At 37.9% G+C, this 13,255-nt stretch overlaps 1 protein-coding gene across 1 annotated transcript; it reads left to right on the plus strand.

Annotated features, from left to right (window-relative positions):
* The first annotated feature begins 2,312 nt into the window (after positions 1-2,312).
* Positions 2,313-12,352, plus strand: LOC117247480 (uncharacterized). The gene is made up of 4 exons (XM_033612068.2): positions 2,313-2,780; positions 4,804-5,168; positions 7,910-8,039; positions 10,114-12,352. Exons 1-4 carry the CDS (start codon positions 2,466-2,468, stop codon positions 10,858-10,860), a joined length of 1,557 nt encoding a protein of 518 aa, XP_033467959.2. The 5' UTR covers positions 2,313-2,465; the 3' UTR covers positions 10,861-12,352.
* Positions 12,353-13,255: the final 903 nt, after the last annotated feature.

A 13,255-nucleotide genomic window follows, 5' to 3' on the forward strand; every position in this document is an offset into this window, starting at 1 on the left:
TAAACCTTTCATGTTTTATAGACATTCTGCCTGAAACACCATACACATATAAAAATGTATATCTCCAGAACTATAAGGGCTACATCCATAAATCTGGTACCTGGTGAAAGGTAAGACTTTTAAGACTTCAAATCTGGTGTCTAAGAGACTGTAAATATTACATAATTACTCTGATGTGAATTAGGGTGACCATATTTTGATTTCCAAAAAAGAGGACACTCGGCCGGCCACGACATAGCCTACTTAAATGATACTCGCAGTTTACTCAAAGATGCCTTATAATTTTAATATATTTAAAATTTATATGTATGTATAGAAAATTCAGTTATATTACAAAATAATATCTCTCAAAGACAGAAATTCAGATAGGCCCCAATAGGGGACACATACACACACTAGAGTGTGGCGATCCGAGCCGATGGTACCCGACGGGTCGGGCCGGGTTTGGTCAAAAATGTAGCTATAGTCGGATTCGGTCAGCTTTCAGTGAAAATGTAGTGTAAAAATAAATAAAATTCTATTGTCTGTCCTGTTTATTGCTTGGGCACTGTTATTTACGTGACAACACCTGAACATAACACACACACAGACACACATTGGCTGTTTGTTTCTACCTCTCTCCTCTCTGGAAGTCTCGGACTTCCTGCCGCCCTCCTCCGCCTTGATTAAACGCTGAAAATAAAATAAAAGAGGGAGACAGGTTTTTCCTATTTTATCTTATTTTGTTTTATTTCTCCCTCTCCTCTCGCTAGAAGCGTCGGACCTCTCGCCTCCCGCTCCCGTCTCAAACACGGAGGTCTCTCTCTCCGCAGCTGAGCACCCACGGCGCACGCCCGGCCTGTTAAATAGCCTGTAACCACTGTGTGACACAAACTCAGTGCTTTGGTCATTAAATAATGTCGGGCTCGGTTCGGGTTCGGACAGAAATATGCTGCCCGTGCCGCACTCTAACACACACACACACACACACACACACACACACACAAAGAAAACCGGACATAATGTGAATAGATACAGAAGAGAAAAATTAAAATGTAATTTCCGCCTATGCAGAATTTTAAAAAAGAAGGTTGTAGCAGCCTCATATTTTATCTGGGTAGCCAATTATAGGCCTACCATTTTTTCAGTTCTCCAATATCTTAAGAATATATTGGATTGATTTAGGCAGCATGAGTAGTCAACAAGTAGTTAACAAACACCATAGCACCAAACAGGCACCATACACAGTCAGTGGGTTTCCGCAACAGGGGTCCATGTTATTCAATGCATGATAACCATCACTAAGCTACCAGTCTGCAATGGCTATCATGCCAATAAATAATGTAGACATATATAGGAAAAAGAGAATAGCAACAAGAATTTGCCCACCTTTTTTATTATGACAGCCGGGGCGCACCTAGTAGTGTCAGACCTGTTAAAACGTAAGTGAAAGGGCATACCAGAGATATTGGTATGTACTATATATTGGATGAAGCGAGATACCCCACTCAGCTCACTTCCTGATTCAGTGACGTCACGCCACGCCCCCGTAGGAGACTTGCGGCAGCTCTGAATGTATTGTCGTCAATGAGGAAAATGAACGTGATCACAATTTATGGTCAATTCTTTCGCCTTATAGTCACTAAAGTAAATATTGGGTTCGTTTTCCACAAGCCACACATCTTACCAACATTCTGACACTAAGGGTTGACGGAGAACAGGCTCTGATTGGAGGGAGAGCTAACCACGCCCACTTAGGAGACAGGAAGAGTAACCGTTTTCTTAACAGTGGATAAGCCTACGGTGGGTATCTCGCTTCATCCAATATCTCTGGGCATACTCTTCAATAGCCTTGAAAACGAACCCGTTTTTCGTTTTGGGGTTCCCGGTCTAGACCGATTCACGTGTCCATAAACGTTCAAATCAAACATGTAATGTACTCACCTCATAGGCATAGATGTTAGGAAGGTGTACGGGGGCGTTGCCGTGTGTTTGTATATCCGTTATTGTTCATTAAACACATATGTCTATGATTAAACATGCATTTTATCTCGGATGTCTGAAATTTTCTTCACCCCTTCTTCGTCCTGCAATGAATGAGTGCACCGGCTTTCTTCTGCGCCACTATAGTGGTTGGGAGGTGTATTGCACATTGGTAGTAAGAGGCAATGAACGTCTTGGTCCAAGGCTAACTCTTCAAGTGCAAAGTTAGTCCACTAAACAAGCTTTTTCCACAAAGACCGCCTCATATCTTTAGGATAAATGTCATAGAAAACGACATGTAAACGTGTTGTCATACCTTAACCGTGTGCTGCCGTGTTTGTTTACCATTTAGCTCTGCTTTCCAAAGCGCGGCCGAAATATCGCGAGAACAAGCAGCGATCTCATACCATGTCTGTCATCTCGCGAGAACAACTCTAAAAGCCCCGCTGGACAGCTGGAAACTACCACAGGCAACAAGTCGGATATCAGTTTGGCAAAGTAAAATGGTTCGTAAGTGTGCATTTCCTAATTGTGAAAACAAAATGTGGCGTAATAGGCGCAGCTTTCATCGATTGCCATACAAATATCCGGATATAACGAAGTTATGGCTAGTTGTACTGAAAATTGATGAAAACACACCAGTCCATAGCCTGCGCCTCGCCGATCATCGTGTTTGCGGTGATCATTTCGATCAAGATGATTACCTACCGACCAAGGAGGGACAATCTAAACTTTTCCTGAAGAGAGATGCTATTCCCAAGGGGATACCTGACCGAGTGGAGCTAAATGGTAAACAAACACGGCAGCACAATGTTAAGGTAAGACAACACGTTTACATGTCGTTTTCTATATGTTCTCTGACATTTATCATAACGATATGAGGCGGTGTTTGTGGAAAAAAGCTTATTCAGTGGACTAACTTTGCACTTGAAGGTATGCCCGTTCACTTACGTTTTAACAGGTCTGACGCTACTATGCGCCCCGGCTGTATCTAGGCTAACGGCTAACATGCTAACTACTTATGGGAAGCCATTTTAACATTTAATCGCTAAGTTTGACTATCCGGAATTACAATTATAGATATCAACAACGTCATTTTGACTAGTAGTAATGTCATTGTGACTAGTATGAATTTTAATTGAAGATAACTATAAAGTCATTCTGACTAGTCAAAACTGAATTACAGATATCTATAACTCATTCTGACTAGTCAAAACTACAGTTACAGATATCTGTAATTCAGTTTTGACTAGTAAGATTCAAACTGTTTTTGCCATTCATGTGTATGGGGTTTGTCATTATAGATATCTACAATTACATTATGACTATCTATAATTCCAGTTTGAGATATCTACAACGTCATTTTGACTAGTCATAATTCGAATTCAAGATATCTACAACGTATGGCAAGCCGTTTTAACATTTAATCGCTAGACTGGATATTCATTGCTGATATCTGCAACATAATTTTGCCTAGTCAAAACTCTTATTCAAGATATCTATAATTAGATTTTGCCTAGTCAAAACTCTAATTACAGATATCTGTAATTCAGTTTTGACTAGTAAGATTCAAACTATTTTTGCCATTGTATGGGGTTTGTCATTATAGATATCTCCAATGTAGTTGCGGATATCTGCAATTGTTATTGCGGATATCTGCAACTGAATTGTGGATATCTGTAATTCCAGTTTGAGATATCTACAGTTTAATTTTGACTAGTCATCATTCAAGTTCAAGATATCTTTAATTATCATCAGTTGAAGATATCTACATGGTCCTTTCTAGATATCTTGAATTGAGTTTCAGATAGTCAGAATGACGTTGTAGATATCTTGAATTCGAATTATGACTAGTCAAAATTACGTTGTAGATATCTGTAACTGAATTATGACTAGTCAAAATGACGTTATAGATATCAGCAACTGAATTATGACTAGTCAAAATGACGTTGTAGATATCTGTAACTGAATTATGACTAGTCAAAATGACGTAGATATCTGCAACTGAATTATGACTAGTCAAAATGACGTTGTAGATATCTCAAACTGGAATTATAGATAGTCATAATGTAATTGTAGATATCTATAATGACAAACCCCATACACGTGAATGGCAAAAATAGTTTGAATCTTACTAGTCAAAACTGAATTACAGATATCTGTAACTGTAGTTTTGACTAGTCAAAATGACATTACAGATATCTGTAATTCAGTTTTGACTAGTCAGAATGATGTTACAGATATCTTAAATTAAAATTCATACTAGTCACAATGACATTACTACTAGTCAAAATGACATTACAGATATCTATAATGGTAATTCCGGATAGTCGGACTTAGTGATTAAATGTTAAAATGGCTTGCCATATACAACGTCATTCTGACTATCTGAAACTCAATTCAAGATATCTAGAAAGGACCATGTAGATATCTTCAATTGATGATAATTAAAGATATCTTGAACTTGAATTATGACTAGTCAAAATAAAATTGTAGATATCTCAAACTGGAATTACAGGTATCTTCAATTCAGTTGCAGATATCTGCAATAACAGTTGTAGATATCCGCAGCTACATTGGAGATATCTATAATGACAAACCCCATACACATGAATGGCAAAAATAGTTTGAATCTTACTAGTCAAAACTGAATTACAGATATCTGTAATAAGAGTTTTCACTCGGCAAAATTATGTTGCAGATATCAGTAATGAATATCCAGTCTAGCGATTAAATGTTAAAACGGCTTGCCATAAACTACTATTTCTATGTCACTAGTCACTTGAAACAAATTTAGGACGATAGGAGACAGGTTGAAATAAACCGAAATTTCCCTTTAAGGTGGAGGACGTGAAAGAGCCAGCATCAGAGAGAGGGCGACGTAAACTCAGAAAGTTATCTGTCCCGGTGCTATTTGAGTGGAACAACTACTCATTTAAACCTGAAAGACTGGGGATGTGTGAGAGGAGCGGGGGGCATATGAAGGGTGAGACATCTCAGGAGGAAAAGATGGACGTCAGTCTGAGGGAGCATGACTACGCCTTAGCTCCGGATTGTACAGTAGTTGATCTCATCCACTCTGAGAACGAAACTCTGCGGAATGAAATCCACCAACTCAGACGACAGATGGATGATCTAACCATGAGGCAACGCTTTGGCATCCACCGGTTCTCTGGCTCTGACGAGGACATCAGGTTCTTCACGAGGTAAGTTATAACGTTACATTAAATGTTTCCGTTACTTTTTCTTAAGTATATAATACTGATGATAAAATTACTGATAAAACCTTATGATGCCTGAAAAATATATTTTAAAACATGAATGTCTTGACCATAAACTTTGAAATTAGCCAACCCCCCCAGTGATTACATTTTTCTGCAGTGAAAGACTTAAATTTTGTGTACTCCAACAGGCACACAAAAAGTCTTCATATTAAAAACATTAAGGAAATATTTAATTTTTTTTGATGTATTAAAAAAAGGATTATTGAGTTAACTGTGTAATGAAAGACTCTGAAATCTTTTAATCAGTCAATAAATAAATATCATTATTTGTCCACTTACAATTAATTCCTGTTAATAATGTAATTTGTCTTTGTAATAAACATGTAATGTCATTTATAACACTAAGAACACACAGCATGTGTAACATAGAAACTTTTTATTGACATAAACTCATTTTATAAATCATGCTGAACATTTATTTTAATGAGTATAACAGAAAAAAAAATATGACTGAGATGATTTCTCTAAAATGGAGCTGTCGGCCAACTGACAGAGTTGACATATAAAATACAAAATAATACACAAACATAAAAAATAAACGTGGAAGCACACAGAAAGCCCTTTTAAACATGAATCTTCTCTTTTTGATTGTTTACATAGAAAACCTCTGGGAAAACAAATCTGAGAAGATGAGAGACTTTGTAACCAAACTGACAAACTTTCAAATAAATAAACTGTGAAAGACCAATTTTCTTCAGTCAGAATTCAACAGACAACATCAACAACAACTAGGGATAGAAGAGTACATCAAAGTTTAACATTGGGATACAAAAATGTGACAACATTTTTGTGTAGTCAGTGACTAAGGAGAACTGAGTTATGTCACCTCCATCAGCATGGATGTCAGAGGTAAGATCTGATGGAGTTGATGTCTTACAGAGTTGACAAAAAGGTATACATTTATTAATTTCACAACAAGTCAAAGTGACGAGCCATTTTATTTTTCAAAGTTGCCAAGAGTTCTCCTAATACTTTTGAGTTGACCTGTTACAGCTGCTGTTACCCAGCAGCAATATTATTTAAGGTATTTGTCAAAAAAACAAAATGCTTACCAGTACTTGGGCAGCATTCCTGCCTTTTTGGAAACCAGGAAGTGAGACAGGAGTCAGGAGTCCCTGCGTTCCGAATTACATGCTTTTTCTTGTAACTTTTAGTAGGTACTGCAGCTGCCCTTAAAAACTATGCACTGTTGCATGCAGTATGAACACAATCGAGACATACTACTTTCTCATGACATCACGCCCTGAACTTTGACCTTCTTGCTGTTACATCTGTTACCTTGGAGATAAAACAAATCCCACTTACTGCCAGAGATGGAGGTCAACCTTGAGGGCTCTGGTGTTGTTACTTTGCAATGTATGTAGTTTCTCTTTAAAGTTATAACTGCACAGATTGTCGATTCCAACATATTATATTTGTGACGGTGAACTTACATCTGCAGTTCTCTGTCATTGTTATTTTTATAGTTATGTCATATTGTTGTTGGTAATATGTGTGATTATTTTGTTCACTTAAACAATCAGTATTCCTATTACTACTCGGCTGGTCATCAGTTACTTGAATGTGCTGTCATCTGTCACTGCGGCTTCTGACAGCTGTCAATCACCTGTCAGTGAGCTTAGAGCTGTCAAGCTGTCATCTGTTTGGGCTCAATCAAGCTATTGTATGCTGTGCAGAGGATTGTTGGTCAGAATAGCCAGAAAAGCATGCTGGCTTGCATACTGCAAAATTGGAGAGGATGTAATAAAATATCCTGGTATTTTTTGCACACTGCATTTGACATACTATGTATTTGGACACAGGCACAGCCTCAGATATAGCGTACCCCTTTATGCCCGATTAAATTATGTTTTTGTTGAAATCTGAGAGAGTTAACAAAAATCTGAGAGTTTTACAAAAAATAAATTTTAGAGATGATTTTACACCGTTGTTATCAGTATGTTCTGTTAGTTTTAAATCTTGAAGACTTGAAGACATATATTCAGTTGTTTAAAGTTGTGGATTCTTGTCTGGGACAAGGCTGTTTTCTGGCACAAGGTAAGTTTAGAAGTTAAAAAAATGAAAGCAGATATTTTAAAATATTTTATAAACACACTTTTTTTTATTTTTATTTTATACACTTTATTAATCCCCCCGAGGGGAAATCCAATTTTTTCACTCTTTTGTCATTAACACACAGGTCCGAAAGACACACATGCACAAACAGGACCTATACATGCATAAAGTGGAGCGATGTCAGAGTGAGGGGGCTGCCTTGGTCAGTCGCCCCGAGCGGTTGGGGGTGCTCAAGGGCACCTCGGCAGTGCCCAGGAGGTGAACTGGCACCTCTCCACCCACCAGTCCACTCTCTATATTTGGTCCAGACGGGGACTTGAACAGGCGACCCTCCGGTTCCTGCTACTGCCGCCCCATATTTATATTTACTAATTTATATATATATATATATATATATATATATATATATATATATATACATAAAAATAAATCCTTAAAAAAATAATGTTTCAACCCAAAAAATTTAATTAGTGTGTTCATTTGTTATGATTTTAGGGGTCTTTTGGTAGGACACAATTTGTCCCACTCTGCCAGAATGGGTGAAATAACAAATGCACTAGTTGTAATTTGAAAGGAATTTTATAATAAATGTTAATCATTTTCTTTAGGTTTTCATCCTATGACGCTCTCATGAGATTCTGGGATCTCATCCATCCACTGGTTCCCTTTATGGTCCGTGTTACTAAAGCCCAAACAGCTGCAGAAAGCGTGGATGTCACAGAGTCTGATGCTACTGCGGTAAGATATTTATATTTATTGTGTAGCAGAAGGAATAAAAAATATTCTCTTTAAATGTCGGATGCTACTATTTAAGGTTATTTCAGGAAAGGGGAGAAACTACAGGTGAATAGGGAAAGACCTGCAATAGATATCACCATGAAACTTCCTCAGTTGTTTACTTGCATTGTGACTGTTTGTTATTTTTGAGGGAGGAGGGGGTGGTGCAAAAGACCTGTCAAAAAAAAAAAAATTAAGCTCTGGGAAGGAACTTGTGTTTTTAAATTTTAGCTTAGGGTTGGGGCATACAAATTTAAATGATTGTATTTTGTACGTTGGGTTTGGGAGGCATGTTTTGTCACATTGTCAAAATCACGTCATTTATCATCACCAGAAACTGTTTAAACAGAAATTATCAATGGATTTTCACATTTCTGACGGTCCTTGGACACATCATGTGCAAGAGACGCTTCTGTTGGAAAAAAATGATACCCAATCTGAGCTTAGAGTAGTGACATTTCATCAGAATCACAATATTCAATATCTCCATAAAAACTTGGCCAAAAATAAACAGTTTGCACGAACTAACTGGCATACATGGCAAGAAAGAAAAACCAAGGCTTTTTTTCAACCACAGGATTTCGTATTCAACTTTTAACTTTCAAACATCGAAGAGTAAGTTGAAAAAATCTAGTAACTAATTTATGGTGGAGGCACAGTTTCCACCCCTGGCTTTGACCAGGAAGTCAAATAGCATTAAATGTGTAACAGAAGAAGAAACCGGTAACAGCATCGCGAAATCTACTTCCAGAGCCGTGCATTTTTGGAAGGATGAGGAGACACAGTTCATGCTGTGTCCGCTGAGAAAGTAAAATAATTTACAATACATAGCTAACTTGTTTGTTAGGACAACTGGACTGCATTAGTGTTTTAGCACTCTTGCATTGACCACTATAGTTAGCAACCCCTCTGTGACAAGACCATTGGAAAAATACTGATTAATGTTAAACTGCTTTATTCAGTGTTTTTACCGGTGTAAATCACAGAGCCTATTTGTTCTGGAGAGTAAGAGACCTCTGTTGATAATTCAACTCCTGGTAAAAAAGTCAAAAATATCTGGATCTTAATTTATAAGAGAAAACAGGTGAGCACACTTTAGCAAGTGCTGGGCTAGTGGCTTGTCTCTGACATGCCAAACAGTGTCAGAGATACACTGATTTGCAATGTGAAACTGCTTTATTCAGTGTTTTACCACTTTTAATCATCAAGTACATTTGTTTTGGAGAAGGAGAGACCTCTGTGGATAGTTCAGCTCCTGGTAAAAACCTCCGAAATAAACCTCCTAAATAATCCTAAATAAAACACTGAGAAGAAAGCTAGTAGTATTAGTAAAGACCCAACCCACTTAGGCCACAGTCTGTTTGTCCCTTTGCCATCAGGAAAGAGATAAAAGACCATAAACCCACGGACCAACATACTGAGGAACAGCCTCTTCCCAGAGCTGTACTGCCCCACAAAAGCTAACTGCAGTGACGACATTAACACTTGACTGCTCAGCCAAATGTGTTGTAGGTAGAAAAATGGTAATGCACTATTTTTTCAGAAATTTGTTTTTTTGCCTAAAAACCATGATTAATTATTTTATCTATGACCCAACAAATGAACTAAAATTGTACATTCTGTACTCTGCCTTTGTTTTCCCTTAAACACCTAGGTAATGCAAAGGCAAAAAACAATAACTACAATTTTAGTGTCTTTTTCAGTATCAGAAAAAAATGTTTTTATTTCTTACTACATTTAGTTTGTATTGGATTTACTTTTAGACATCTGTTTTTAAAAAGTAACGTGAAAATTTTAAGCAACTTAAGCATCTTAATATATTTACTTCCTCAGTAACCAAACATATTGTCCTTGTATATCTACAATGACAATAAAGTGTCTTATGTCTTATGAAGGAATTCTAACCAGGAGAAGTTTCAGCTGGTTGCAATCTGCAATCCTCACCACTAGATGCCACTAAACCCCCCTTGATCTTACACACTGCTCCTTTAAATGACTAAATGATTCAGTAATTTACCTTTGCTGTCTTCAACAGACTAATTCCCTCCAGCCCATAGATGAGATGTTCCTGTTCTTAAACTATCTTGCACTGGGGTCAAAGCTGAGGGATCTTGCACACAAGTATGGAATCCACCAGTCCACAGTCAGCTGGATAATAATCACATGGAGCAACTGTCTCTATGCTGTCCTGGGTTCAGTCAGGATCTGGATGTCAGAGGAAAAGATCAGGGAACATCTACCAGCAGAATTCAAGGAGTACTCAGACACCAGAGTTATCCTCACCTGCATGGAGTTGAAGTGCCAGTGCCCATCCTCACCACTGCTGCAAAGTGAAGTATTCTCTTCATACAAGTCACACCATACCCTGAAAGGGTTGATTGGAATTGCTCCACACGGTGCTGTCACCTTTGTCTCTCCATTGTGTCCAGGCTCAATCAGTGACAAACAGATCCTGCGACAATCTGGGATTGGGTCGCTGTTGACACCAGAGATGGCAATCATGGTTGACCGAGGCTTTCTTGTGGATGACGTTGTGCCATGTAAGATCTACAAGCCTGCATTTCTCTCAGGTAAAGACAAGACGCCTGCATCTGAAGTCAGAGAGACCCAGGCCACTGCACACCTCAGAGAACATGTGGAATGCCATATCAGCAAAGTTAAGCAACACAAGTTCTTTGACACAGTGATACCACTGAAGATGTTTGGCAACATTAACCAGCTGTACACTGTTGCATGCCTCCTAACAAACTATGAAAATGGTCAACTTGGGCAAAGCAGCTAGTGTAGCACAGTGGTTCTCAGACAGCTTTATGATACACATATACCTCTACTTAAATATTCACCCTATGAACCCTCTAAATAAGACCTGGAGCTACTAGTTGGCTTCAGAAGTCACATAATTAGTTCAAACAAGTCTACCTTTGTGCAATCTAAGTGTCACTGTATACAGTGATTTCACTGTATATACACTTGTACTGAAAGGCCCCAGAGTCTGCAGCACTACCAAGCAAGAGGCACCATGAGGACCAAGGAGCTCTCCAAACAGGTCAAGGATGAAGTTCTGGAGAAGTACAGATCAGGGTTGGGTTCTAAAAATATATCTGAAACTTTGAACATCCCATTGACCGCCATTACATCCATTATTAAAAAATGACAAAAAATGTGGCCCAACATCAGACCTGCCAAGAGAGGGCTGCCCACCAAAACTCACTGCCCAGGCAAGAAGGGCATTAACGAGAAAGACAACAAAAAGACCAAAAACAACCCTGAACAAGCTGGAAAGCTCCTCACTGGAGATTAAAGTATCTGTCAATAGGACCACTTTAAGCTGTACACTTCACAGAGCATCAGAAGTGGCAACCATGCCCCTTTTGTCTTAATTCTTGGTGGCAGAGAATCAAGAAGGTGCTGGAAACATTCCTCAGAGATTCTGGTCCATATTGACATGATAGTGTCACGCAGTTCCTGCAGATTTGTTGGCTGCACTGCACTGCACTGTTTTCTCGTCATGCTTTAATTTTTCTTTTTTTGGCATTTTATTTTCGACACAACTTGCAAGTATACGTTAACCAATAACTGCTGTCAATGTCACAACACTTGTAGATATCAGGGCAATGACAGACGGTTAAATAAACAAAACAGGGCTTAATAAAATAAAACTGGAAAAACAAACTGTCTGACCCTCTCTTAATAACATCATACCTCTTATAATGCAGCTCTAGCCTCAAGCATGATTTAACCTGCCCTCTTTGTCCCCTTTGTCTATTAAAGAGTGTTTCCACTGCTGAATAGAAAGACTGTGTGACGACTTCCACCTAACCGCCAACATTTTTTAGCAGCAGTGCATGCTGATAACCAAAGCTGCCTTTGAGTGTGATTAAAGTTCTGTCTTGAATCATCATTAAGTAGCATACGTGCTGGAGAGCAGCCAATCTTAACGTCCAAAATTTCGGATAGACGTTAGGTAGACGTTTTGTTATTTGTTCCCAGAAACTTTTAACTGATGGACACTCCCACATGATATGTAAAAAAAGTCCCCAAATCACACAAGGTACAGTTTGGAGGAGTAGACATATTCATCATGCAACGTCGCTTTGGTGTCAAATAAGTTTGAAATATAAAATTCAGGTTTGTTAATGTATGATTTAAGATTTATAAGGAACGGGAAACATTCTCCCCAACTCTGGCACAGTCTATTGATGATTCAGAGCAGTTCTTATTCCAAATTGCTTGAATGCCCAGAGTTTGTGTGTGCACTAACAAAGTATTGTAAATGAAAGAAACATGTCCTTTAGCTAATCCAGATAGTTTCCTAATTAAGTTTGTTAATGGATGAATGTGTGTGTGTGTAGCAGAACGTAATTGTAGATATAGAAAAAAAGGAGTTGGTTGACAATTTGTATGTGTCCTTCAAATCCTGAAAGCTTCTTAAATCAGTGTCATTTATAATGTCTCCTAAGCAATGTATACCTGAGTTAAACCATTGTGAAGAGGTTAAATATTGTCCTCCAGACTTTAATGAGTTATTATAAAATATCAGTGTATTGACATGACTTTGTGATTTCCAATTATATATCTTTACATTTTTAAAAATTTTGAATCACATAGGCTATTATTTGTCCGTATTTCAGTCTGCATTATCTAACAGACAGGCTTGTGAATAAAATATCATTCAAGTGAACCAGTGCCACCAAATTCCTCTTAATATTAAGCCATGAACCAATAAATTAAGGGGTGAAAGGCAAGAGACTTAAAATTAGGTACTGACAGTGCACCAAACCCTGACTTTCTTTGTAAAGTCATAAGTTTTATTTTGGGATAGTAATAACACTGTATTTTTGCCCAAAATCTTGGAGGCCGTGCTAAAGGTTACATATAACTACCACAGTTGATTAGGTTATCAAGCATCATACCAATAAAATTAAAATCTACTAATCATCATATATCCTTATTTACTGACGACGTTCTTTTTTTCTTCTCTGATATCAAGAAGTCTCTTCCATGTATCCTTAATATTTTCAAACAGCTTAGCACTGTCTCTGTTATAAAATCAAATGGACTATGTCCTCTTTATAAGCTTTGAATCCTCAAAGCAAAGCAGAATGTGAAAATTTGTTGCAGGAAGTTACCGCTGAAGTGACCTACAAATGCGAGGAGTTACTCTGTTTGGAGTAGTC

This window comes from Epinephelus lanceolatus, chromosome 21, assembly GCF_041903045.1.
Source record: "Epinephelus lanceolatus isolate andai-2023 chromosome 21, ASM4190304v1, whole genome shotgun sequence".
In the NCBI taxonomy this organism is placed as follows: Eukaryota; Metazoa; Chordata; class Actinopteri; order Perciformes; family Serranidae; genus Epinephelus; species Epinephelus lanceolatus.